The following is a 26,551-nucleotide window of genomic DNA, read 5'->3' as shown; positions in this document are numbered from 1 at the left end:
GGTACGCTCTAGAGTGAGAAGCATAACCGAGAAAGATGCCGTCAGACGAGCGAGACTCAAACTTATCAAGATTTCCATCTTTCAGCACAAAGCACCGGCAACCGAAAACTCTAAGATGGTCAACGCGGGGCTGGCGTCCAAATCGCAACTCATAAGAAGTCCTGTGCATGAAAGCACGCAAGAAAATGCGGTTGGACACGTAACAAGCGGTGTTAACCGCCTCAGCCCAATATTTGCGAGGAGTCCTATGCTCATCGAGCATCGTCCTCGCCATCTCCACCAGCGTCCGATTCTTCCGTTCTACAACTCCATTCTGTTGTGGAGTGTAGGGAGAAGAATACTGGTGTTCAAGCCCTTGATCACTGCAAAAGGCGTCAAAACGAGCATTTTTGAATTCTGTGCCATTATCACTGCGAATCGCTCTCATGGCCTGGGGTAGCTCGTTTTTCAACCTCAAGATCAAGTCTCGAACAAACTCGAAAGCCTCATCCTTGGTTCTCATGAAAAAGACCCAAGAATAGCGAGAAAAATCATCCACGATCACAAGAACATACCACTTCCCACCAACTGACATCACCCGAGAAGGACCAACTGTGTCCATGTGTAGCAACTCTCCAGGGTGAGCGGTCATCACCTGATTAACAGGCGGATGAGAAGCGGCAATCATCTTCCCGTGGCGACACGGATGGCACACAAGGTCCTTCTCACACTTCAATTTGGGCAATCCTCGGATTAGGCCAAGTGAGCTAAGTCTCGACAACAAATCGAAGCTCAAATGTCCAAGTCTCCTATGCCACTTCCACAAATTGGAAGAAGGACCAGCCAACAAGCAACGAGAAGGGCCAAGAGGAGTTCCAGAAAAGTCAACCAAGAAAACTCGATCGCGAGGTGTAATCCGGCAAACCAAATCTCCTCTGGAATCCAAAACACGCGAACAGCCCTTCTTGAAGCGAACCTCAAACCCCTCATCAAGAAGTTGCGAAACAGAGAGCAAATTAAAACCAAGATTCGAAACCAAAGCAACTTCTCTCAGGGTAAAGCGATCAGAAACTCGAACAGCGCCAAGTCCACGTACCTTTCCTCTTCCATTATCCCCGAACACAATGTACTCCTTTGAGTGCATCGGGGTGAGGCTGGAGAACCATTTGTCATTTCCGGTCATGTGGCGCGAACAACCGGAGTCCATGATCCACCTGTTCTCCAAGCCTCCAACCTGCACATCAGTAGTGAGACAAAGGGTGAGCAAATGTCTCAACACTGGGGTTAGCAAAGTGAGAAGCAAACCAGTGTCGAGCCATTTGCTCTACAGAGGGGTTAGCAAAAACAGACAAAGCGTATCCCCCGTTCCGTCTACCGCGTGACTGACGAACACCACCGTGAGGAAAACGTGGAGCCTCAAAACCTCCTCCAAAGCCTCGGTCCTGTGGTCCATAGCCGTACTGAAAACGACCAGGAGCACGACCGGCAAAGCGACCACCCGCTGGAGCACGGTAACCACCACCGTCTCCCTGACCTCCACCTACACGGCGCGCCCAAGCATCTTGCCTACCACCACACCGAGGAGGACCATGCACCCGAGCAGAGTACATGTCCGCATTCCGTATCTCCTGCTCACGCCTCACAGCCCGCTTTCTTCTGAAGCAAAACTCCTCCAAGTGACCTTCCCTGTCACAGTACTCACAGTGGTACCTCACCTCACGCTTGGGAGGTGGAGGCCTAGCCTGCGGACGGGGAGAAGCAGCCCCCTTCTTCTGGGCAACCTGGGTTGCGGCAGCAGGGAGCGTATCGAGGGGATTCCTCAGCTCATTGGGTTTTGGAACCCAAACCTGCTTCTGCGGAGGTGCTTTCAGTGGTTCTTTAAGCACACCATCCGCGGGGTCAACAAGCGAAGGCTGCGTGCTAGTACTAGCAGTGTTTCCAGCAGCCTTGCCGATCTTACCATACAATTTGTCAAAGTCTGACTTCGTGTATGTGTAACCGACCCCAAACCCATCACCACGCTTGAACTGCTTAATCATCATGCCCAACTGCGGCTCACTAGCAGAAACCCAACTAAGAATCGCCCTAAGATAGGTATTCTCATTCTCCAAGTTAGCTTTCTCTTCCGCAAGATTATCCAAATCAGAGATTAAACCACGGCAAACAGAGCAGTCAATAGGTGGGCTAGACTCCACGACCTTAGTCTTCCCTAAAGACTTAACCAAGGCGTTCTTCTCATCTAGCTCCGACCTAAGCGTGGGACAAAGCTTGCAAGCACCAAGCAGAACTGGCCTAGACTTCATCTCCTCTAGCTCGCACACAACAGTAGCAAACTTGGACTGCAACGAAGCTAGATCGGACTTAAAGATAGGACACTCATCACATTCAAGCACATCGCTAACAATAGGAGCGTCCTTAACCAGTTCTAGTTCATGCTTGGCCTTAGCGAGCTCATGAGACACGTCAGCAAGTGAAGTCTTAGCAACATCTAAGTTCGCGACGTTCTCATCATGCTTGGCACGGAGAGCAACAAGATCATTCATGTGAGATATGCAGCCAGCGCACTCATCCTCACTAGATTTCTCCCTAGCACAAGCCAGCTCAGCCCTAAGCTTTCTACGCTCTCTAGCTGCTTCCTTAAGCAGCCTCTTCTGGTTGTCGAGAGCGGCGTACAACTCCCTAACCTCTGTATCAAGCAGGTCGATCGTGGAGTTTACCTCTGAATCGCTCTCGGATCCAGGAGAAGAGTCGGCGTGCGTCGGTGTAGCATGTCCACCTGAAGACGCACGAGCCCCATCGACATCGCCCGCCATGGTGCAGAAACCCTTGCGCCGACCGGCCGCCAAGCACAGACCGATGAAGCTGGTGGCTTCCTTGTCCCGCTTCTTCTTGTCGTCGTCGTCGGAGGTCGGTGAAGAAGAGCGGTCAGTGTCGGAGCTCTTGTCAAGGTCGCTGAGCTGCGCCAGGAAGGCCTTCTCCTGCTTCTTGGCCTTGTACTGGAAGCGCTTCTTGAGCGACTCCTTGTCGAAGCGTCCTCCCCGATCACGACTGCGGTGCTTGTGGCGCCGACGCTCCTTGTTGGAGCCTCCCTCATCGCGGTCGCGGTGGCAGTAGTTGTCGAAGTGGTTGTTCTGGCCACCGCCGGACTTCTTGGGGCAATCGGCGATGAAGTGGTTCAAATCGCCGCAGTTGTAGCACCCGGGGTTCTTCTTCCTCTGCCTGTTGTGGTAGATGCGCTGGAATTTGCTGATGAGGAGGCACAAGTCGTCGTCGCCTAGCATCTCCAGCTGCTCATCTGTAACAGAAGGCAAAGAGGCAAGAGAAAAGCCAAGAGCAGAGTTAGCGTTAGAGCTCGTTCCACCTGGGCCAGTCACAAGAGCGATGCTCTTGGAAAGAGGGGCACCATTGAGCTTGGCTCGTGTCTGGTTATCCACCTCCGTGGCCTTGAGCTTGCTGAAAAGCTCGTTCACGGTCAGAGTCTCATAGCCTGCAGACTCAATGATCGTGTTCACCTTGAGATCCCACACAGAGCGGTCAAGTGCGTAGAGCAACTTGAGGGCCTTCTCGTGCTCCGTGTACTCAAGGGCATCAGCAGATCTGTTCGCATTAACTTTGTTCACAATCGATTGAAACCGACTGAACATATCGCCAATGCTCTCACCCGGCCCCTATGTGAAGTTCTCGTATTCACGCCGGTGTGTCTCAAACAGTCTAGCCTTCACCTGAGGTGTGCCCTCGTGGTAGTTCTCAAGGCACGTCCAAACTTTGTGGGCTTCCTGAAAACCCTGGACGCGTGAGAACTCCGCACGAGAAACGCCAGCGAACAAGGCATTGACAGCCTTGGCGTTAGCCTCGTGCTCGGACACCTGAAGAGGTGTGGTCCGAACGGCAAGCACCTCGTAAGCCTGGTTCTTGGTAATCTCCCAAACCTCAGCTCCCATGCTTTGCAAGAAGGCCCGCATACGCACCTTCCAATAAGCATAGTCCTCGCCGGCAAACACGGGGATCTTACCAAGACTTGCCATGGTCGCCAAGTGGTTTTCGAACCGGTTAAGGTACTGAAAACCTCAACCAAGCTCTGATACCAATTGAAGGACCGGATAGGCGACCAGAGGGGGGGGTGAATGGGAACCTTTTAAAAAAAAAATTCTCAAAGAGAACAAGGCCTATATCCTGAATTCAACCCGACGCACCTCTCTTCTAACCGTCATGGTGACACAAGCCAACTCATGACGAGTTCACCATAGGAACGGTTTGAAAAAGCTCGACGCAAAGCGGAAGCACGCGAAGACCTATTTACTCGAGCTAGGTGCAATAGAAAGCGGAAGTACCGAATATCAGAGCGCTAAAAAGGCTTTTCCAATTAGTCTCGTTTAAGAGGCTTTCTCCAAAAATATTCGATGATTCAAGAACAAACAGTAAGGCTCAAAGCAAACACAAGCAAAGCTTGTTCAAATACTGACCAAACTCCTCACAAGAGAAACTAGAACTAAACACAACGAAAAGGACTAAGACTCTCTCTAGAAAGGCATGTAAAGATCTAGAACCAATTAGCAAGATCAAAAACTAATTAACTCAAGCTAAGCAGGCAGCAAGTAAATTATTTGAATTATCACCGTCACAAAGATCTAGATTAGCAATAGCAATGATTAGGCAATGACTAATGACTATAGCATGAAAATGAAGTTTGCAAGTGACTAAACAAAACTGCAGCCGTGCTCACCTTTGCCTGCTCCATTTAGGCTTGCTGATGCTCCACGCACCATTCAGGCTTGCTGATGCTCCACGCACGCACGCGCTGCCGTCGGCCTGCAATACAACCACGAACACACGCAAGTGCAAATAAAAGAGCTAGTTGGAAATTTTCTCAAACACCTTGTGTGCGTTGCTTGTCTCCAGCTGGTGGCCAAGGATGTGCCTGCTCTGTCTTGCCCGCGCGCGTGCATCTGGTCACATGCGCGATGGGGATGGCGCCCTGGGGCCTCGCTGCCGCTGCCCGCTAGCCACACGCATGCTCCTTCGACTGCCTGGGCCAAGAAACAGAAAGGAAACGAAAATAACAGCAGCAAGACAACACGAATCTCCTCAAATCAAAAACCCCAAGAGGGCATAGGAGAGTAGGGCCTCCATTCCCAGCGAATCCATGGTACAAGGTTTTAAATTTCCATCACAAAATCCTAACCCTAGGGGAGAAGAGGGAGGAAAAGAAAGAACAGAGACAAGGTTACGGGAAGAGCAGAGCACTTTTGTTCTTGCGTCAGGAGGAAAGAAAAACTGGCTGCCTAAGAGGAAGGGGGTGAGGGGGTTTTTTAACCCCAACAACTCTCACCCAAAAAGACTACATTACCTCTGGACTCAAATAAACACTAGAAAGCCCGTAGGGGCAAAACCGGAAAAAGATACATGATCTCATCCGACGGTCGAGGTTCTTTCTTCGAGTCGAAGTCTTCTCCGCGATGCCGCCGTGTGGACGAAGATCCGGTCCGCGGTTTTGGAGGGTCCGCGAAACCCGGGTAGGTGGCCGGTTTTGAGAAAACCGCCAAAACTCCACGCGCGGGAAGATTCCTGCCTCCACGCCGTGGCCCTAGACGCCGTTCCCGCCTCGGCCTTCTGACGACCCTAGACGCCGCCCAACGCCCGTCACCTCCTCGCCCGCAGCGAGGCCCTAGATGCCGTCGACGCCCATCGCCTCCGTCAGTCCCGAGACCGACGCCCGTGCCTCCACGACTTGGCGTCTTCAACCGCCGTCAGCTTCCTTGGTTTTGTGGCGCAAACCAAGAAACCCGCCTTCCGTCGCCGCTTGCGTCCTCGATCCAGGAGTGGACGCCATAGCTGCCGCCCGGCCCGAGCTCCTCCACGGCAACTCTCCGTCGACACTCGACGCCCGTGTACCTGCAATCCAAAGACCAAGCGCACGATCACACCGCACGGTTGACAATTCACTCATCACAGGCAGGATAGAGTACTCAACATTCCTCATTATCTCGCAGCTGACTGACCCGGCACAATTCTGCTCCAAGAGACCCCCCTAGGCAGAGGACACACGTTTGCCTGGGATGGAGACCTACACAACCAAGATGCTAGGTCCCCTCGCGCTCCAACCCTGTGAATTACGATGCGCCCTTGCAGGTCTGCCGTCGTGTGAAATCAGTTGTTGTCACAACTCATAACTACATCCTGGAATGTGACCTGGTTGGTTCATTGTACAAGGAAGTTTCTTATGTAAAGAACTCTCATTTTCTTATTTAATATATAACTAGTAGGAGACTTATCCCTCCTGTTTCGTAAAAAAATTGTATGAGGAAGTTTAGATAATGACCAATGGGTTAGGATCCGAGGACGCGAGAGAGGACCAGCGCTAATAATGCACCAATGTGGCGACTGTTTCAGTTCGGAAGATCCAGCGCTGTCAGAAGCGGGGAAATATATCTTTCCAACGTTGTCGTTTCATTCAGACATGCACCTTCGAGTTAGTCGTGATACGAATGATTTTCCATAACCTACCACAGCAAAGTGTTATTAAAAAAAAGTATACAGTTCAAAAATCGATTTCTTACTCGTCTGTATCTATGGTCTAATTATGACTCGAGAAAGTATGTATGAAGAAGAGAACCAAATTAAAGAGACAAGCAAAATGAGGCAGCTTGCTGGCGCCCTAAAAAAAAATGAGAAGCTGCTGGCTTGTGTTTATTTTTGGTCATCACAGAATGAGAGGCCAAATTATGTCATTCCTTTATCTGAGAAATGAGAGGCTAAGATTTTGCATTATTAGCTATACATTTTTATCGACCACAAAGATTAGTTTGAAAGTCAACTATGTTGCTATCTGCTGGTTTGTTCTCGCTGCGGAGTACCAGAGGGAATAATTGCAGACCCTCGCAAACGACAAAGTCTCAAGACTTGTTGGGAAGACCCCGTCCCTGCTGCTGTGTCTTGACTCGCTCGCGACGACCTGTACAGTAATGCGGATGTGTTCTTCCTATATACCCCATCTAACCCCAACACACACATAGGGGTGTCTGCTTTTGTTAGAACAAACAACTGAAGCAATCTCCAGAGGTTCAGTTGATAAGTTTCTGGCGGCAGCTCCGCGTTCCGGTGAAGATAGAAGACTCATAACCTCTCCGCAAAGCTAAGGTACATATACTATTCGAGGAAAGCTGAACGAACTCCCTTGCTATCTCATGCCGCTTCTACAAAGTTTGTTTAGTTTATTAGTGCTCTTCCCATTAGTTCATTACTTCATTTATCTGCACATGAAGGTGGATGTTAGATTTTTCAGATGCCAACAAATTAGATGAACACTACTCTTATATTCCCTAGACACTAATTCCACAAGGAATTCATTATAGGGTAAATTTTCTGTTGGACACTCTTTAATGTTGTATTTGCTGTTGGACACCACTCAATCTTGTATTCGCCAATAGATACTTTTTAAGTTTGGACAAGACACTATGTTCATCAAAATAATAATTTTCAGGTTTAGAGGAGAGAGAAAATAAACAAAGCAGATGTACCTTTTTTCAGCGATCTTTTTGTTTCGGAGCATGTGTGAACATTTTTCTGCATAATTTTTTTAAGCGGTTAATGTTGGGACTTCAATTCAGTGTAGATGTATACACAAAGCAGAATATAGGTGTTTTATATGGAACCCTCTGATTCTGCTGACCGTTGCAGTATCATGGTTTCTACTTTCTAGTTATCCAGTCCACGAGTATATATGGAAGCGCACTTTCTACTGCTTGGCCTTGGACTTGTGCTTCTTCTGGCGGCACAGCACGCCCCCGCTGTTGCAATTCCTGGCCCTGAATGCCAAACAAAGTGTGGCGAAGTTGACATTCAGTATCCGTTCGGCATCGGCGATAACTGCTCGCTGTCAGAAGGCTTTAACGCCAGCTGCCAGGAGGTCCAACGTGGTGTCTACAAGCCATTCCTTGGAAATGTGGAGCTGCTCAACATTTCCTTGATTAATGGCACGATCCGGGAGCTGAACCCCATCTCTACGTACTGCTACAACTCCTCCGGTTTGATGGACCATCATACTTGGCAGTTCGACGCAAGCCTTTCCCCGTACCGGTTCTCAGATGTCCACAACAAGTTCACGGTCATAGGGTGCAATACCCTCGCCTACATCTATGACAGCAGCGGTACGGGCTACCAGAGTGGGTGCGTCTCAACGTGCCAGAATCTGACAGACTTAACAAACGGATCCTGCTCCGGCATGGGCTGCTGCCAGACAGCGATACCCAAGGGGATGGCCTACTACGAGGTCGGCTTCGACAGTGGTTTCAACACAAGCCAAATTTGGAATTTCAGCCGCTGCAGCTACGCCGTGCTGATGGAGGCGGAGGCATTCAATTTCAGCACCGCGTACATCAGCATGACCAAGTTCAACGACACAAACACCGGGCAAGTACCTATGGTCTTGGACTGGGCGATAAGAAACGGGACGATGTCGTTGTCGTGTGAGGAAGCCAAACTGAACAAGACGGGCACCTACGCATGCCTCAGCAGCAACGGCGGGTGTGTCGACTCCAGAAATGGGCCAGGGTACCTGTGCAACTGCTCGGAAGGTTACGAAGGCAACCCGTATCTTCCAAACGGATGTCGTGGTAACAAACTAACAAATATGCTAAGAATTCAAATATCTTTGTACAATTTAGATATCTGAACATTGTATTTATCGTTATCTGTTTTGATCATCTTTCTGCAGATGTTGATGAGTGCAAGAACAGCCCATGCCCTTCGGGAGGTGTTTGCCACAATACGGAAGGAGGGCACTGGTGTTCTTGTCGCGCAGGAAGAAAATTTTCCAAACAAAGCAATACATGCAGCCCTGATACCAGCTTAATAATAGGTAACAAGCTGAGTTCGACTAGCTAAACCATATTAAAAAATCCCATTAAGAAAAAGCAAACGGGAGTTCTTGACGCTATAGAGAGAAGGAGGAAATGGTTTGTAACAATCCTCTTATCTGCCGTTATTATGCAGGAGTTACTGTCGGATTTCTTGTTCTCGTGATTTTCTTCTTCTTCGGGCATATACTTCTCCAGAAAAGAAAACTGAACCAAGTTAAGCAAGAACATTTTCGAGAACATGGGGGCATGATTTTATTTGAGAGGATGAGATCAGAAAAAGGTCTTGCTTTCACTGTGTTTAGCGAAGCTGAACTTATACAAGCCACAAACAACTACGATAAGAGCAGAATAATTGGAAAGGGAGGCCATGGAACAGTCTACAAAGGGATAGTTAAGGGCAACATGCATGTTGCGATTAAGCGGTGTGCACTTATCGACGAAAGGCAAAAGAAGGAATTTGGACAAGAAATGCTAATACTCTCCCAGATCAACCACAAGAACATTGTCAAACTTGTGGGCTGTTGCCTTGAGGTGGAAGTTCCGATGTTAGTCTATGAGTTCATCCCAAACGGCACACTGTACGAACTTATCCATGGCAAGAACCAAGCATTACAAATCTCTTTCAGCACCTTATTAAGGATTGCTCATGAAGCAGCCGAGGGGCTTAATTTCCTGCACTCGTACGCATCTCCCCCAATCATCCATGGTGATGTGAAGACTGCTAATATTCTTTTAGATGAAAACTACATGGCGAAAGTGTCGGACTTTGGAGCTTCCATACTAGCCCCATCAGACAAAGAGCAATATGTCACAATGGTCCAAGGTACTTGCGGCTACCTCGACCCTGAGTACATGCAGACATGTCAACTAACAGAGAAAAGTGACGTCTACAGCTTTGGTGTTATCCTACTGGAGGTCCTCACTGGCCAACAACCTCTGAAGTTGGATGGGCCTGAGATGCAAAGAAGCTTGTCGTCGAATTTCCTGTCCGCTATGAAGGAGAACAATCTTGATGCGGTCTTGCCGAGCCACCTGAAGGAGCAAGAGAGCAACGAATTGATCAGAGGCCTCGCGGAGCTAGCCAAGCAGTGCCTGGACATGTGTGGCAGCAACAGACCGTCGATGAAGGAAATTGCCGATGAGCTCGGCAGGTTGAGGAAGCTTTCACTGCATCCTTGGGTACGAATAGATGCTGAGATGGAGACTCAAAGCCTTCTCGGTGGAGCATCGACTGCTAGCTTTCAGATAGAAGGTGCTGCCTCTGGGTATCCTACACAGGAAGGCGAGAACCTGCCCATGAACCCAAGAAGTTCGTACTATGCGAGGTGATGAAAGCTTATGGCATTATGGCCTAGTGTACTGCAGTCCATTAAAACTTACATGCTTGGGCATGTGCAAGCTAGTACCTTTGCCTGCTCTGCTATCAATTGTGTACGATTCAGCACAGAGACACAAAGCTCTGTCTATCTGTGTATTTTTTTTTAGGAAAGTCTATGTGTATGTTGTTATATGTACTCTTATGTTTCATGTTTCAACGCAGCACCTCTGCAATATAATAACATTCTAGACGTATCCATCTGGTCTGTAGCGGCGGCATTGTCGTCCCGGCTCGGCTAGAAAGGGTCAGAACGGTCCTCGATGGCCTCGACCCGAAAGGCAAATTGAAAGCAGAGCAGTGCAAACAAGAAAGTTCAGTCGAGCAGCACTTGGCTTCTGAACGGCCGACCCGACCGAGGACAGGTCGCGCCGCGAACCTGTTGTCCCAGACGAGTAGTATCCATCGCAACTGACGAGCCGCTGATCTTCCTTGTCCTCGAAGAACAGAGCCAGAGAGCGTCCATTATCATATCTGCACACAGCACATAAATGATGCGTACGGTCGCCATCCATCCGTCAGGAGATGCAACGCGATCCATGCATGATGGATCCACCAGATCCGATCGAGCTTCATTGGTTTAGATAACTATCCAGGCTTTTGTTTTCCTGACAGCTTTGTTTGTTGGGGGGAGCATACCTAACTTCTTTTGGCTGCTGCCTTCCCTGAAAGCAGAACCCTTTCTCTGATATACTACTACTTATTGGACAACCGAGAGATGGCCTAATTTGCTAAAAGATGGTACTTTGTTAGGGCATCCTTTTCATTTCTACCTAGCTTATCTCTAGTGTACGGACTACGATCAATCAGATTCTCGGCGATCATCGATCGCTAGCTTCATCTCGTTCAGAACGGGGTAACAACTGACAAAGCAGCAGCAGCAGTAGGAGGAGGAGGAGGAGGAGGAGGAGGAGGAGGGAAGCGTGCCGGATCGGACGTCCACGGCCTAGTGGAACAATCTTGCTCACGATCCGGGAGCTGAACCACATCTCTACGTACTGCTACAACTCCTCCGGTTTGATGGACCGTCATACTTGGCAGTTCGACGCAAGCCTTTCCCCGTACCGGTTCTCAGATGTCCACAACAAGTTCACGGTCACAGGGTGCAATACCCTCGCCTACATCTATGCTGACAGCACCGGTATGGGCTACCAGAGTGGGTGCGTCTCAACGTGCCAGAATCTGACAGACTTAGCAGATGGATCATGCTCCGGCTTGGGCTGCTGCCAGCCAGCGATACCCAAGGGGATGGGCTACTACGTGGTCGGCTTTGACAGTGGTTTTAACACAAGCCAAATTTGGAACTTCAGCCGCTGCAGCTACGCCGTGCTCATGGAGGTGGAAGCATTCAATTTCAGCACCGCGTACATCAGCGCGACCAAGTTCAACGACACAAACACCGGGCGAGTACCCGTGGTCTTGGACTAGGCGATAAGAAACGAGACGATGTCGTTGTCGTGTGAGGAAGCCAAACTGAACAAGACGGGCACCTACGCATGCCTCAGCAGCAACAGCCGGTGTGTCGACTCCAAAAATAGACCAGGGTACCTGTGCAACTGCTCGGAAGGTTACGAAGGCAACCCGTATCTTCCAAACGGATGTTGTGGTAACAAACTAACAAATGTGCTAAAAATTCAATATCTTTGTACAATTTCAATATCTGAACATTATATTTATCGTTATCTGTTTTGCTCATCTTTTTGCAGATGCTGATGAGTGCAAGAACAGCCCATGCCCTTCAGGAGGTGTTTGCCACAACACGGAAGGAGGGTACTGGTGTTCTTGTCGAGCGGGAAGAAAATTTCCAAACAAAGCAATACATGCAGCCCTGATATCGGGTTAATAATAGGTAACGAGCTGAGATCGACTAGCTAAACCATATTAAAAAAATGTCATTCAGAAAAAGCAAACCGAAGTTCTTGACAGTTGACACTGGTTTGTAGCCTCTATAGGAAAGGGGGGAATGGTTTCTAACAATGCTCTTATCTGATGTTGTTATGCAGGGGTTAAAGTTGGCTTTCTTGTTCTCGTGATTTTCTACTTCTCCGGATACATGATCCTTCAAAAGAGGAAACTGACCAAAGTTAAGCATGAGTATTTTAGCCAACATGGAGGCATGATTCTGTTTGAGAGGAGGAGATCAGAAAAAGGTCTTGCTTTCACGGTGTTTAGCGAAGCTGAACTTGTACAAGCCACAAACAACTAAGATAAGAGCAGAATAATTGGAAAGGGTGGCCATGGAATAGTCTACAAAGGGATAGTTAAGGGCAGCATGCCGGTTGCGATTAAGCGGTGTGCACTTATCGACGAAAGGCAAAAGAAGGAATTTGGACAAGAAATGCTAATACTCTCCCAGATAAACCACAAGAATATTGTCAAACTTGTGGGTTGCTGCCTTGAGGTGGAAGTTCCAATGTTAGTCTATGAATTCATCCCAAATGGCACCCTGTTTGAACTTATCCATGGCAAGAACCAAGCATTACAAATCTCATTCAGCACCTTATTAAGGATTGCTCATGAAGCAGCTGAAGGTCTCAATTTCCTACACTCGTACACATCTCCTCCAATCATCCATGGTGATGTGAAGACTGCCAATATTCTTTTAGATGAAAACTACATGGCCAAAGTGTCAGATTTTGGAGCCTCCATACTAGCCCCATCCGACAAAGAGCAATATGTCACAATGGTTCAAGGTACTTGTGGCTACCTGGATCTTGAATACATGCTAACATGCCAACTGACAGAGAAAAGCGACGTCTTTAGCTTTGGTGTTATCCTTCTAGTGGTCCTCACAGGCCAAGAACCTCTGAAGTTGAATGGGCCTGAAACGGAAAGAAGCCTGTCGTCAAATTTCCTGTCCGCTATGAAGGAGAACAATCTTGATGCGGTCTTGCCGATCCATGTAAAGGGGCAAGAGAGCAACGAATTGATCAGAGGCCTCGCGGAGCTAGCCAAGCACTACCTGGACATGTGTGGCAGCAACAGACCGTCGATGAAGGAAATCGCCGATGAGCTCGGTAGGTTGAGGAAGCTTTCACTGCATCCTTGGGTACAAATAGATGCTGAGATGGAGACTCAAAGCCTTCTCGGTGGAGCATCGACTGCTAGCTTTCAGAAAGAAGGTGCTGCCTCTGGGTATCCTACACAAGAAGGCGAGAACCTGCCCATGAACCCAAGCAGTTCGTACTATGCGAGGTGATGGTAGCATATGCCCTAGTGAACTGTAGTCCATCGAAACCTCTACATGCTGGGGCATTTGCGAGTTAGTAGTTGGTCTCCAATCTATATATTGTCTATAATACAGCACTGAGGCACACAAATAAACTCTATTTATCAGTATATGTACATCCTGGATCATGGTGGCTACGAGATTGATGTTTGGCCGCGTGTTGAAAGGTTCTTCAATTACGCTCCGTCTACCGATTTCACCAAAAATAGATCAGTTGCCTATCAAAAATCTCCTCGATCCTCGCTGTATGGAGTCCGGACGACTCTGCAGCAAAGCAATACCGATGAAACTTGTCGCCGTAGCCATCAGATTACTGCATCGCGCGGCGCAGTCGCATGGCAAGGCATGACCGCGATAGCGAAGTGCCATCGCCCCACCCCGCTGCCGCGTCTAGTTGACTGACCTTGTCGTTTGGCTCCAGAGACAGCCAAGACAACGCACCTCACGGCCGCATGTATGGGCGCCGACAGGAGTGTTTGGATGCCCGCAGGATGCCGGCGACGGCCACGCTAGACAGAGTCGTCTCGTCTGCAATGCAACAGGGTGAAAATGTGCCCCCTCAGGTGTTTTGTTTCATCATGTAAAGCGGTTGGTGTGGCAGCCGAATTTCAGATTGTAGACTCATGGGAGTTTCTTCCACGTGGAAGCGAAGTTTCGCTGATCTCCCACGAAGGAGAACATAATCAAAACACAAAATAGCATTTGATCAGTGGCAACTGCTTCGGTGCTTCCGACTTCCAGCTTTGGGCAAAAGGTAGAGCATTCTTTCTTTTTTTTGCGAGGAAAAAAGGTAGAGCATTCAAACTCGCAGCTTTCCGGTGACTTGTTAAAAGACGAACTCATAACTTTCCACAGCAAAGTGGATTACTCATGTAGTTAGGTAGTAATTTTAACTTTTGAGGAGACGAGACACGAGAGTTCGGATTCCACATTACTACAGGTTTTTATTCGTGGTCTAATTTGGGGCGGGAGAACTACATGTTTATGTTAGGTGGGTTGAGCTTCTGAGGAATAGAGTGACTCATTGTCCTCTCACTGGTTGTATTTTTGTTTTATTCGGTGAATGAAATGGGTTTATCAGTTACCACCTTGTCCCTCTAAACACATGAACATGCATGGTTAACTTAATAACAGGGATCAGTTCATTCCACTAGAATTTCTAATATGACCCCAGCATAATTGACCGTTCTATTTTAGATTATGTAGTTTCTCAAACCGAATAAGACATATGAACAAGGGCGTACCAAAAGTCTAGCAGAAGTCATAAAAAAGATTCGAGCTCAAACATGTTTAGTGCATGAGTTTGTAGAAGAACTATTCTGTGGAATTCTGAGTTTGAAGGAATACATGCTTTGACTTGTTCGTCAATACCGGCAGATGGTTTTGTTTTGTTTTTTTAAAAACTGTGGGTGGTACATCTGAAAGGGCAGTTTCCGGTGGAATACCGTGGCCACGAAAGGGAAACTTGTTGTGTTGCCACTTGCATGACCAGCGGCCGGTAGCTTGCATTAGCAGGAAGAATGAGAACGTACGTTCAAACTTGCATTGTGCACATGGCTTTGATTCGGTTGGCTGGCGTAGCCGTAGCCCTTGTGGCTTGGGCAATACCGGCCCAACGACTTCCCAGTTTCCCACTGTCAGCTCAGCACGGTCACCTACAGCTCTAGTTAAAATTGAGATAGATATATTGACTTGGTAGAAAGGTAAAACTATACAGATATTTTTAAAGATAGAGGGAGTAGTTGTAGCCCGGCCAATGTGAATCCGGCCTGCCGGACTAGTTACCTTGTTGAAACTTTCTCCGTTCACCGGCAATCTCTAGAGGCTATTGGTAATATTTGCGACAAAGTCTCGAGAGTTATTGAACTTGACTCGTTCCGTACTATACCCGTACAGTAAGTAGCACGGGTGTGCTCTTCCTATATAATCCAACGACACACATAGAGGTGTCTGTAGAGGTTCAGTAGATCAGTTCTCTCGGCAGCTCGATCGGCGTTCCGGTGAAGATAGAAGACTCATAACCTCTCCGCAAAGCTAAGGTACATATACTATTCGAGGAAAGCTGAACGAACTCCCTTGCTATCTCATGCCGCTTCTACAAAGTTTGTTTAGTTTATCACTTATCAATCCTCTTCCCTTTAGTTCATTACTTCATTTATCTGCACATGAAGGTTGATGTTAGATTTTTTCAGATGCCAAACAAATTTGATGAACACTACTCTTATATTCCCAAGACACTAACCCAGCTTTAAAGCAGGATTTTTTTTTTTGCAAAACCAAGCTTTCTGTAGGCATTTCCTTGAGCAAGTAAATAATTCACCAAGGAATTCGTTATGTATGCTAATATATGCACGAAATATTTACGGAGAAATCAAACTGTACCACCAATTTGACGGAATTGTCTTGTACTTGCATAACATTCCTAGGATCAGGCTTGAAGATACTATTATGGGACATCCATAACCCAGACGTACCTTTTTTATTAGCTATCCTTTTGTTTGACCACGTGTGAACATTTTTCTGCATAATTTTTTTAAGCATTCTTGTTGGGACTTTAATTTAGTGTAGATGTACACAAAGCAGAACTTAGGTGTATTATATGGAGTCCACTGAATTAGTTGACCATTGCAGTATCATGGTTTCTAGTACTTTCTAGTTACCCAATCCGCCAAGAGTATGGAAGCGCGCTTTCTACTGCTTGGCCTGGGATTTCTGCTTCTTTTGGCGGCACAGCACGCCCCCGCTGTTGCCATTCCTGGCCCTGAATGCCAGACGAAGTGTGGCGGGGTTGACATTCCGTACCCGTTCGGCATCGGCGACAACTGCTCGCTGTCGACAGGCTTTAACACCAGCTGCCAGGAGGTCCAACCTGGTGTCTACAGGCCATTCCTCGGTAAATATGAGCTACTCAACATTTCCTTGGTTAATGGCACTCTCCGGGAGCTGAACCACATCTCTACATACTGCTACAACCCGTCCTCACGTCTCATGAAGCCCGATATTAGGTCGCACGATGCAAGACTTTCCCCGTATCGGTTCTCAGATGTCCACAACAAGTTCACGGTCATAGGGTGCAATACCCTCACCTACATCAAAGACAGGCACGGTACGGCCTACCAGAGTGGGTGCGTCTCAACGTGCCAGAATCTGACAGACTTAACAAACGGATCCTGCTCCGGCATGGGCTGCTGCCAGACAGCAATACCCAAGGGGATGCACTACTACGAGGTCGGCTTCGACAGTGGTTTCAACACAAGCCAAATTTGGAATTTCAGCCGCTGCAGCTACGCCGTGCTGATGGAAGCGGAGTCGTTCAATTTCAGCACCACGTACATCAGCACGACCAAGTTCAACGACACACACACCGGGCGAGTACCCCTGGTGATGGACTGGGCGATAAGAAACGGGACGATGTCGTTGTCGTGTGAGGAAGCCAAACTGAACAAGACGGGCACCTACGCATGCCTCAGCAGCAACAGCGGGTGTGTGAACCCCAGAAATGGACCAGGCTACCTGTGCAATTGCACCAAAGGTTACGAAGGCAACCCGTATCTTCCAGACGGATGTCATGGTAACAAAGTAACAAATATGCTAAAGATTTCATATCTTAATTTCAATATCTAAACATTGTATTTATCGCTATTTGCTTTCCTTATCTTTTTGCAGATACTGATGAGTGCAAGAAGAGCCCATGCCCTTCAGGAGGTGTTTGCCACAACACAATAGGAGGATACCGATGTTCGTGTCGAGTAGGACTTAAGTTTTCGGAGCAAAACAATAGTTGCGACCTTGATACCAGCCTAATAATTGGTAACATCCTCACCAAGCTAGAAAGTTAGCTTCTATCTTTTCTATATCCAGCTATGATCCCTCCTCTTAATGAAATACGAGCTTATCGCAAAAGTATATCCAGCTATGATCGTTCAAATTATAGAACTAAATAGTTGGTTACTGCATCCGTGACTCAGGAATTAAATGGGTTGTTTACCCAATGCAGGTGTTACACTAAGCAGTGCCGGTGGCATTCTGTTTCTCGCTGCAATTGTTGCTGTTCTTACTCGGAGGTGGCAGAGAATTGTTCAGAAAAGGCTTAGGAAGATATATTTCCGGAAGAACAAAGGAATTCTCCTAGAACAGCTGGTATCTTTGGACCATAATGCTAGTGATGGCACGAAGATATTCTCTCTTAACGAGCTAGAGAAGGCAACCAACAACTTTGATCAGACACGTGTGGTCGGCCGCGGCGGCCACGGCACGGTCTACAAGGGCATCCTGAGTGACCAGCGTGTGGTGGCTATCAAGAGATCAAAAGTTAAAGAAAGCATCGAGATCGAGCAGTTCATCAACGAGGTGGCCATACTCTCCCAGATCAACCACCGGAATGTGGTGAAGCTCCATGGATGCTGCCTCGAGACTGAGGTGCCTCTACTTGTCTACGAGTTCATCTCCAACGGCACTTTGTACGACCTCCTGCAATGTGAGCAAAATGGCATCTTGCTACCATTATCTTGGGAGGAGCGCCTAAGGATTGCCGTCGAGGTCGCCGGCGCGTTGGCATACCTACATTCAGCGGCTTCGATGGCCATTCTGCATAGAGACATCAAGTGCATGAACATACTTCTGAACGACAGCTACACAGCAAAGGTTTCAGACTTTGGTGCATCGAAGTCAATCCCAATTGATCAAACGCATTTGGTCACCGCCGTGCAGGGCACGTTTGGATACTTGGACCCAGAATACTACCACACCGGCCAGCTCAACGAGAAGAGCGATGTTTACAGTTTCGGTGTCATACTTCTCGAATTATTGACAAGGAAGAAACCAATCATTGAGAATGGGAACGGTGAGAGGCAAAACTTGTCGAGTTTTTTCTTTGAGGAGTTGGGGAAGAGGCCACTCGATGAGGTAGTTGACAGGGAAATTTTGGAGGAAGCAAGCGAGGAAGCGATTATGAGTATGGCTCGGCTGGCTGAGGAGTGCCTCAGCTTGACACGAGAAGAGAGGCCTACCATGAAGGACGTGGAGATGAGGTTGCAGATGCTGAGGGCCCGTCAAGGCGTTGCTTCGAGGAAGAGGAGGGACGACGAAGTGACCCGTCGTCGTGAAGCAGTAGGAGCCAACATGATCAACGGTGCGATTCCGGTGGCTGCTGCTAGTAATCACGGCTCGCGCTGGTACAGCCTAGAGCAGGAGTTTGTGTTGTCATGCGTGCCGCGGTAGATTGTGTCGGCATTACATATGGATGTTTTATGTGTTCTGATTGGTTGTTGTGTTCTTATACTTTCGTATACTGCAAATATAATAAGGAGGAACTTAATCTTATTTGATTGATTGAGTCCCACGTTCCTAATCTTTTATGTATAATTCTTATATTTTTTTAATAGCCTTATTTCATCTTGGCACAATGACTAAGGAGAACCTTTCGCGAGGATTCCTCGGTATGCACGCCATTATATGCATGCACCAATATATTTTCTAGAGGAGTTACTCAGCCCGAGAACTAAAATTGTCGCTTGGGTTATTTTTGAGATGACAACTCAAATAGGATTATTAAAAGAGAAAAATATTTAGTTTTGGAAAATAAAACGAGAATGGAGGGACCTGTTGAAATTCTTATCTCCTAATTTATAATGACTGTGCAGTGGTCCTGAAAATTATTAAAAAATAAAGAGGAGCATATGCCGTACTCACCAATGACGATTGATGTTATCTCTAGGGAGTTAAGATGATGCCCCCTCTATTCCCATAGCAAAGTTTTGACCAAAATAGTGCTTAGTGTCGGCTGCTCTCCGTTGCAATGCATGACGTTCTTATGGTTAACTTAATAACATAATTGTACCTCTAAACATATGGTTAACTTAATAACATGGATCAGTTCATTCCAATAGAATTTCTAATATGGCCCCAGCATAATTGACCATTCTATTTTAGATTATGTAGTTTCTCAAACCAAATAAGACATATGAACGAGGGCGTACCAAAAGTCCAGCGAAATCATAAAAAAGACTAAAGCTCAAACATGTTTAGTGCATGAGTTTCTTTCTAGTTCTAGACAACTCCTCGAAGAACTATTCCGTGGAATTGAGTTTGAAAGAATACATGCCTTGATTTGTTCGTCAATACCTGCAGGTGGTTTTGATTTTTTTTTTAAGAAACAGTGTTGAACTGGTCACAAAAGGGAGGTTATCCAGGCCAATCTTTTTTAATCCCACAAGGTTAATTCCAAAGCCAGCGTGTTGTTATCCTTTTATTAGTTTCCGCGTAGTACTTGAAGGAATATTTAATAGCAGGCCTTGTACTCTTTCGCTGGCAACGAAGTTTCTAGAGACTTTCTAGCGGTAAGACTCAGTCTCTGATGTGGTGTTCTATCTCCCAAGGAACATAGGCCGCGGGATGCGCTCTTCGACCTTTATATATATATATATATATATATATATATATGCCACACCCAGTTTTTAAGAATAAAATAAAATGCATAACTATATGTATGTCAGGACCAAATTTTATACATATAGTGAGTTTATCAGTGAATAATCAGCAACAGCATCACGAAAAGATAATTAAAAGACTATAAAGATTATCAGGGTCATACAGCTTATTCTGGAAACGAAAACTCCAAACTTCACAGGCAAGCGTCCGAAGGTTGTGTAGGTCTAAAACTCAGCTTCATCTTCAAAAGAGTTCACATCACTTTCTCCTCTGAGCAGCAAATATAAAGCGCGAGTACATTTACGGTTAGTACCCATAAAGTGTTGGGAATTATATGACATGATGGCCAAATCAAGGAAAGGCTGGCTAGCTTACTGCGATAAGCAATTTTAGTTGGTCAAATTTTATTAGCACCAAATTATTAAGGTATAAGTTTATACCAAAATCCACATTATGACCGGAGAAAGTATGTACGAAGAAGAGAACCAGATTAAAGAGACAAGCAGAATGAGGCTGCTTGCTGGCGCCCTAAAAAAATGAGAAGCTGCTGGCTTCTATTTATTTTTGGTCATCACAGAATGAGAGGCCAAATAATGTCATTCCTTTATCTGAGAAATGAGAGGCTAAGATTTGGCATTATTAGGTATACATTTTTATCCACCACTAAGATTTTGCTATCTGCTGGTTTGTTCTCGCTGCGGAGTACCAGAGGGAATAATTGCAGACCCTCGCAAACGACAAAGTCTCGAGACTTATTGGCAAGACCCCGTCCCTGCTGCTGTGTCTTGGCTCGCTCGCGACAACCTGTACAGTAATGCGGATGTGTTCTTCCTATATACCCCATCTAACCCAAACACACACATAGGGGTGTCTTCTTTTGTTAGAACAAACAACTGAAGCAATCTCCAGAGGTTCAGTTGATAAGTTTCTGTCGGCAGCTCCGCGTTCCGGTGAAGATAAGACTCATAACCTCTCTGCAAAGCTAAGGTACATATATTACTCGATGAAAGCTGAACGAACTCCCTTACTATTTCATGCCGCTTCTACTAAGTTTGTTTAGTTTATTGGTGCTCTTCCCATTAGTTCCTTACTTCATTTATCTGCACATGAAGGTTGATGTTAGATTTTTCAGATGCCAAAGAAATTAGATGAACACTACTCTTATACTCCCTAGACACTAACCCAGCTTTAAAGCAGGTTATTGTTTTGCAAAACCAAGCTTTCTGTAGGCATTTCTTTGAGCAATTAACTAATTCCACAAGGAATTCATTATAGGGTAAATTTTCTGTTGGACACTCTTTATTGTTGCCTTTGCTGTTGGACACTACTCAATCTTGTATTCGCCAATAGATACTTTTTAAGTTTGGATATTTACTACAAGACACTATGTTCATCAAAATAATAATTTTCAGGTTTAGAGGAGAGAGAAAATAAACAAAGCAGATGTACCTTTTTTTCACCGATCTTTTTGTTTCGGAGCATGTGTGAACATTTTTCTGCATAATTTTTTTAAGCGGTTAATGTTGGGACTTCAATTTAGTGTAGATGTATACACAAAGCAGAACATAGTTGCTTTATATGGAATCCTCTGATTCTGCTGATCGTTGCAGTATCATGGTTTCTACTTTCTAGTTATCCAGTCCAGGAGTATAAATGGAAGTGCACTTTCTACTGCTTGGCCTTGGACTTGTGCTTCTGCTGGCGGCACAGCGCGGCCCCGTTGTTGCAATTCCTGGCCCTGAATGCCAAACAAAGTGTGGCGAAGTTGACATTCCGTACCCGTTTGGCATCGGTGACAACTGCTCGCTGTCGACAGGCTTTAATGCCAGATGCAAGGAGGTCCAACGTGGTGTCTACAAGCCATTCCTCGGAAATGTGGAGCTGCTCAACATTTCCTTGATTAATAGCACGATCCGGGAGCTGAACCGCATCTCTACGTACTGCTACAGCTCCTCCGGTAAGATGGAGGCTCATATTTGGTATTATGATGTAAGTCTTTCCCCGTATCGGTTCTCAGATGTCCACAACAAGTTCACGGTCATAGGGTGCAATACCCTCACCTACATCAAAGACAAGAACGGTACATCCTACCAGAGTGGGTGCGTCTCAACGTGCCGGAATCTGACAGACTTAACAAACGGATCCTGCTCCGGCATGGGCTGCTGCCAGACAGCGATACCCAAGGGGATGGACTACTACGAGGTCAGCTTCGACAGTGGTTTCAACACAAGCCAAATTTCGAGTTTCAGCCGCTGCAGCTACGCCATGCTGATGGAGGTGGAGGCATTCAATTTCAGCATCGCGTACCTCAGCACAACCAAGTTCAACGACACAAACACCGGGCGAGCACCCGTGGTGATGGACTGGGCGATAAGAAACGGGACGATGTCGTTGGGGTGTGAAGAAGCCAAACTGAACAAGACGGGCACCTACGCATGCCTCAGCAGATATAGCGGGTGTGTCGACTCCAGAAATGGGCCAGGCTACCTATGCAATTGCTCCCAAGGTTACGAAGGCAACCCATATCTTCCAGACGGATGTCATGGTAACAAACTAACAAATGTGCTAAAAATTCAATATCTTTGTACAATTTCAATATTTGAACATTGTATCTATTATTATCTTTTTTGCTCATCTTTTTGCAGATACTGATGAGTGCAAGAAGAGCCCATGCCCTTCAGGAGGTGTTTGCCACAACACAATAGGAGGATACCGATGTTCGTGTCGAGTAGGACTTAAGTTTTCGGAGCAAAACAATAGTTGCGACCTTGATACCAGCCTAATAATTGGTAACATCCTCACCAAGCTAGAAAGTTAGCTTCTATCTTTTCTATATCCAGCTATGATCCCTCCTCTTAATGAAATACGAGCTTATCGCAAAAGTATATCCAGCTATGATCGTTCAAATTATAGAACTAAATAGTTGGTTACTGCATCCGTGACTCAGGAATTAAATGGGTTGTTTACCCAATGCAGGTGTTACACTAAGCAGTGCCGGTGGCATTCTGTTTCTCGCTGCAATTGTTGCTGTTCTTACTCGGAGGTGGCAGAGAATTGTTCAGAAAAGGCTTAGGAAGATATATTTCCGGAAGAACAAAGGAATTCTCCTAGAACAGCTGGTATCTTTGGACCATAATGCTAGTGATGGCACGAAGATATTCTCTCTTAACGAGCTAGAGAAGGCAACCAACAACTTTGATCAGACACGTGTGGTCGGCCGCGGCGGCCACGGCACGGTCTACAAGGGCATCCTGAGTGACCAGCGTGTGGTGGCTATCAAGAGATCAAAAGTTAAAGAAAGCATCGAGATCGAGCAGTTCATCAACGAGGTGGCCATACTCTCCCAGATCAACCACCGGAATGTGGTGAAGCTCCATGGATGCTGCCTCGAGACTGAGGTGCCTCTACTTGTCTACGAGTTCATCTCCAACGGCACTTTGTACGACCTCCTGCAATGTGAGCAAAATGGCATCTTGCTACCATTATCTTGGGAGGAGCGCCTAAGGATTGCCGTCGAGGTCGCCGGCGCGTTGGCATACCTACATTCAGCGGCTTCGATGGCCATTCTGCATAGAGACATCAAGTGCATGAACATACTTCTGAACGACAGCTACACAGCAAAGGTTTCAGACTTTGGTGCATCGAAGTCAATCCCAATTGATCAAACGCATTTGGTCACCGCCGTGCAGGGCACGTTTGGATACTTGGACCCAGAATACTACCACACCGGCCAGCTCAACGAGAAGAGCGATGTTTACAGTTTCGGTGTCATACTTCTCGAATTATTGACAAGGAAGAAACCAATCATTGAGAATGGGAACGGTGAGAGGCAAAACTTGTCGAGTTTTTTCTTTGAGGAGTTGGGGAAGAGGCCACTCGATGAGGTAGTTGACAGGGAAATTTTGGAGGAAGCAAGCGAGGAAGCGATTATGAGTATGGCTCGGCTGGCTGAGGAGTGCCTCAGCTTGACACGAGAAGAGAGGCCTACCATGAAGGACGTGGAGATGAGGTTGCAGATGCTGAGGGCCCGTCAAGGCGTTGCTTCGAGGAAGAGGAGGGACGACGAAGTGACCCGTCGTCGTGAAGCAGTAGGAGCCAACATGATCAACGGTGCGATTCCGGTGGCTGCTGCTAGTAATCACGTCTCGCGCTGGTACAGCCTAGAGCAGGAGTCTGTGTTGTCCTCATGCGTGCCGCGGTAGATTGTGTCGGCATTACATATGGATGTTTTATGTGTTCTGATTGGTTGTTGTGTTCTTATACTTTCGTATACTGCAAATATAATAAGGAGGAACTTAATCTTATTTGATTGATTGAGTCCCGCGTTCCTAATCTTTTATGTATAATTCTTTCATTCATTTAATAGACTTATTTCATCTTGGCACAATGACTAAGGAGGACCCTTCGCAAGGATTCCTCGGTATGCACGCCATTATATGCATACACCGTCGGTATTTTACCGGCTGCCCACCGAGGGGTATACCCAAGGTGGTAAGTTTAGGTGAGGAGACGCCGAGGTCAGGAATTCGAAGGTGCAAGGAACACAAAACTTAGACAGGTTCGGGCCGCAAGATGCGTAATACCCTACGTCCTGTATGGTAATTTGTATTGCCTTGGGTGTAGAATGATCTGGAGATCTTCGATGATCTATTTTGAGAGGGTCCCTGACCTCCCTTATATATCCCTATATATCCGAGAGACCAAGGTTACAGGGATACTAACCAACACCAGCTAAGGAATCGTAACAGAACATATCTCGAGTAGATTCCTTCTGTTTCAGTTAGCTCTATCTTCTACTTAAACAGGATAAATAAAAGATAAGCGAGGTAAATAAGAGATAAGACGGACTTAATCTCTAAAACCTCTTTAAACTATATTATGTAAACAGTCCCGTGACCCCGGTCTGACATACACCGATATATTTTCTAGAGGGGTTACTCAGCCCGAGAACTAAAATGGTCGTCTGGGTTATTTTCGAGATGGCAACTCAAATAGGATTATTAAGAGAGAAAAAGATTTAGTTTTGGAAAATAAAAAGAGAATGGAGGGACCTGTTGAACTTCTGGAGGGACCTGTTGAACTTCTTATCTCCTAATTTATAATGACTGTGCAGTGGTCCTGAAAATTATTAAAAAATAAAGAGGAGCATATGACGTACTCACCAATGACGATTGATGTTATCTCTAGGGAGTTAAGATGATGCCCCCTCTGTTCCCATAGTAAAGTTTTGACCAAAATAGTGCTTACTGTCGGCTGCTCTCCGTTGCAATGCATGACGTTCTTATGGTTAACTTAATAACATAATTGTACCTCTAAACACATGGTTAACTTAATAACATGGATCAGTTCATTCCAATAGAATTTCTAATATGATCCCAGCATAATTGACCATTCTATTTTAGATTATGTAGTTTCTCAAACCAAATAAGACATATGAACGAGTGTCCAGCGGAAATCATAAAAAAGACTAAAGCTCAAACATGTTCTAGTTCTAGACAACTCCTAGAAGAACTATTCCGTGGAATTGAGTTTGAAAGAATACATGCCTTGACTTGTTCGTCAATACCTGCAGGTGGTTTTGATTTTTTTTAAATGTGGGCGGTACATCTGAAGGGGCAGTTTATGGTGGAATGAGTTTGAAAGAATATATGCCTTGACTTGTTCGTCAATACTTGCAGGTGGTTTTAATCCTTTTTTTTAAGAAACTGTGGTGAACTGGTCACAAAAGGGAGGCTATCCAGGCCAATCTGTTTTAATCCCATAAGATTAATTCCAAAGCCAGCATGTTGTTATCCTTTGATTAGTTTTCGCGTAGTACTTGAGGGAATATTTAGTAGCAGGCCTTGTACTGTTTCGCTGGCAACGAAGTTTCTAGAGACTTTCTAGCGGTAAGACTCAGTCTCTGATGTGGTGTTCCATCTCCCAAGGAACATAGGCCGCGGGATGCGCTCTTCGATCTTATATATATATGACACACACAGCATATGGGTGCTTTGCTTTTGTTGGAATGAGTTGCTTGAGCGTCTTGGGGAAGATAGACCCCTCTCGGCAAAACTGAATCCTCCTAAGGTACATTCTCTATTCAACGAAAACTGAATTCCCTTGCTACTTCAGGCCAATTTACTGATCCCTTTACTGAATTTATCCTCCACAGTTTAGTTTATCTTCTGTTTCCTTCTAAGGTGCAAATATATTCTATTCGAAGAGAACTGAATTCCCTTTTCCCATTTTAGTTCATTCATCTAGGACCTTTTGCCTACCTTGTAATAGCCATTGTGTGCCAACCCAGCTTTAAATCATGGTCGTCTTACAAAACCAGGCTTTTCTGGGCATTCGCTTGATCAAGCCCCTAATCCACCATGAGTGAACGTTGCCAGCTAGCATATGCACCGAATATTTTACGATTTTTAAGGGAAGAATCAAAGTATAGCAGTAATTTACTGTAACCGTCTTTTGCTTACCTAACCTTCCTTAGATCAGGAGAACTCATCTTAAATATATGACTTAGCTTGCATTGGGAACACCATTAATATGATCCCATGTATCTGCATTTATTCAGATTTTTTGGAGGGTAGAACTACGCCAAGCTCAACTCAGGCGTGAGAATACTGAGTCCACCGATTAAGCTCAACAAGGTTGTGACACCACGGTCTCTGCTTTCTAGTTATTCAGAGGAGGAGG

At 46.3% G+C, this 26,551-nt stretch overlaps 5 protein-coding genes across 11 annotated transcripts; all 5 read left to right on the top strand.

The window, feature by feature from the left end:
• The first annotated feature begins 6,905 nt into the window (after nt 1-6,905).
• LOC112900953 (putative wall-associated receptor kinase-like 16) lies at nt 6,906-10,405 on the top strand. Of its 2 annotated transcripts, none has more exons than XM_025969733.1 (4): nt 6,906-7,116; nt 7,679-8,591; nt 8,693-8,836; nt 8,971-10,405. In XM_025969733.1, the coding sequence occupies exons 2-4, from the start codon at nt 7,700-7,702 to the stop codon at nt 10,164-10,166; spliced, it is 2,232 nt and encodes a 743-aa protein (XP_025825518.1). In that variant the 5' UTR covers nt 6,906-7,116; nt 7,679-7,699; the 3' UTR covers nt 10,167-10,405. The 2 variants fall into 2 exon arrangements, with proteins under 2 accessions (XP_025825518.1, XP_025825516.1); XM_025969731.1 differs by having other exon boundaries at nt 7,460-8,591.
• Nucleotides 10,406-11,200: 795 nt separating this feature from the next.
• LOC112900956 (wall-associated receptor kinase 2-like) lies at nt 11,201-11,737 on the top strand. The gene has a single exon (XM_025969736.1). The coding sequence runs from the start codon at nt 11,233-11,235 to the stop codon at nt 11,638-11,640; it is 408 nt and encodes a 135-aa protein (XP_025825521.1). The 5' UTR covers nt 11,201-11,232; the 3' UTR covers nt 11,641-11,737.
• Nucleotides 11,738-12,343: 606 nt separating this feature from the next.
• Nucleotides 12,344-13,504, top strand: LOC112900955 (putative wall-associated receptor kinase-like 16). The gene has a single exon (XM_025969735.1). The coding sequence runs from the start codon at nt 12,485-12,487 to the stop codon at nt 13,409-13,411; it is 927 nt and encodes a 308-aa protein (XP_025825520.1). The 5' UTR covers nt 12,344-12,484; the 3' UTR covers nt 13,412-13,504.
• A 2,598-nt stretch (nt 13,505-16,102) lies between these two features.
• Nucleotides 16,103-18,780, top strand: LOC112900952 (wall-associated receptor kinase 1-like). Of its 2 annotated transcripts, none has more exons than XM_025969730.1 (3): nt 16,103-17,012; nt 17,108-17,251; nt 17,439-18,780. In XM_025969730.1, exons 1-3 carry the CDS (start codon nt 16,118-16,120, stop codon nt 18,659-18,661), a joined length of 2,262 nt encoding a protein of 753 aa, XP_025825515.1. In that variant the 5' UTR covers nt 16,103-16,117; the 3' UTR covers nt 18,662-18,780. The 2 variants fall into 2 exon arrangements, with proteins under 2 accessions (XP_025825515.1, XP_025825514.1); XM_025969729.1 differs by having other exon boundaries at nt 17,108-17,275.
• Nucleotides 18,781-20,690: 1,910 nt separating this feature from the next.
• LOC112900951 (wall-associated receptor kinase 1-like) lies at nt 20,691-24,191 on the top strand. Of its 5 annotated transcripts, none has more exons than XM_025969724.1 (4): nt 20,691-20,857; nt 21,511-22,415; nt 22,516-22,683; nt 22,847-24,191. In XM_025969724.1, the coding sequence occupies exons 2-4, from the start codon at nt 21,524-21,526 to the stop codon at nt 24,070-24,072; spliced, it is 2,286 nt and encodes a 761-aa protein (XP_025825509.1). In that variant the 5' UTR covers nt 20,691-20,857; nt 21,511-21,523; the 3' UTR covers nt 24,073-24,191. The 5 variants fall into 5 exon arrangements, with proteins under 5 accessions (XP_025825509.1, XP_025825511.1, XP_025825512.1 ...); XM_025969726.1 differs by having other exon boundaries at nt 21,481-22,415; XM_025969727.1 differs by having other exon boundaries at nt 21,411-22,415.
• The last annotated feature ends 2,360 nt before the right edge of the window (nt 24,192-26,551 follow it).

This window comes from Panicum hallii, chromosome 7 (assembly GCF_002211085.1).
Source record: "Panicum hallii strain FIL2 chromosome 7, PHallii_v3.1, whole genome shotgun sequence".
In the NCBI taxonomy this organism is placed as follows: Eukaryota; Viridiplantae; Streptophyta; class Magnoliopsida; order Poales; family Poaceae; genus Panicum; species Panicum hallii.
This window is presented reverse-complemented; position numbering and strand designations above follow the sequence as displayed.

Coding starts and splice junctions, on each gene's coding strand:
- LOC112900953 (XM_025969733.1), top strand. CDS start 7,700: ATGGAAGCGCACTTTCTACTGCTTGGCCTTGGACTTGTGCTTCTTCTG. Junction 8,592..8,692: donor TCTTCCAAACGGATGTCGTG/GTAACAAACTAA, acceptor ATCTTTCTGCAG/ATGTTGATGAGTGCAAGAAC. Junction 8,837..8,970: donor TGATACCAGCTTAATAATAG/GTAACAAGCTGA, acceptor GTTATTATGCAG/GAGTTACTGTCGGATTTCTT.
- LOC112900956 (XM_025969736.1), top strand. CDS start 11,233: ATGGACCGTCATACTTGGCAGTTCGACGCAAGCCTTTCCCCGTACCGG.
- LOC112900955 (XM_025969735.1), top strand. CDS start 12,485: ATGCCGGTTGCGATTAAGCGGTGTGCACTTATCGACGAAAGGCAAAAG.
- LOC112900952 (XM_025969729.1), top strand. CDS start 16,118: ATGGAAGCGCGCTTTCTACTGCTTGGCCTGGGATTTCTGCTTCTTTTG. Junction 17,013..17,107: donor TCTTCCAGACGGATGTCATG/GTAACAAAGTAA, acceptor ATCTTTTTGCAG/ATACTGATGAGTGCAAGAAG. Junction 17,276..17,438: donor CATCCTCACCAAGCTAGAAA/GTTAGCTTCTAT, acceptor TACCCAATGCAG/GTGTTACACTAAGCAGTGCC.
- LOC112900951 (XM_025969724.1), top strand. CDS start 21,524: ATGGAAGTGCACTTTCTACTGCTTGGCCTTGGACTTGTGCTTCTGCTG. Junction 22,416..22,515: donor TCTTCCAGACGGATGTCATG/GTAACAAACTAA, acceptor ATCTTTTTGCAG/ATACTGATGAGTGCAAGAAG. Junction 22,684..22,846: donor CATCCTCACCAAGCTAGAAA/GTTAGCTTCTAT, acceptor TACCCAATGCAG/GTGTTACACTAAGCAGTGCC.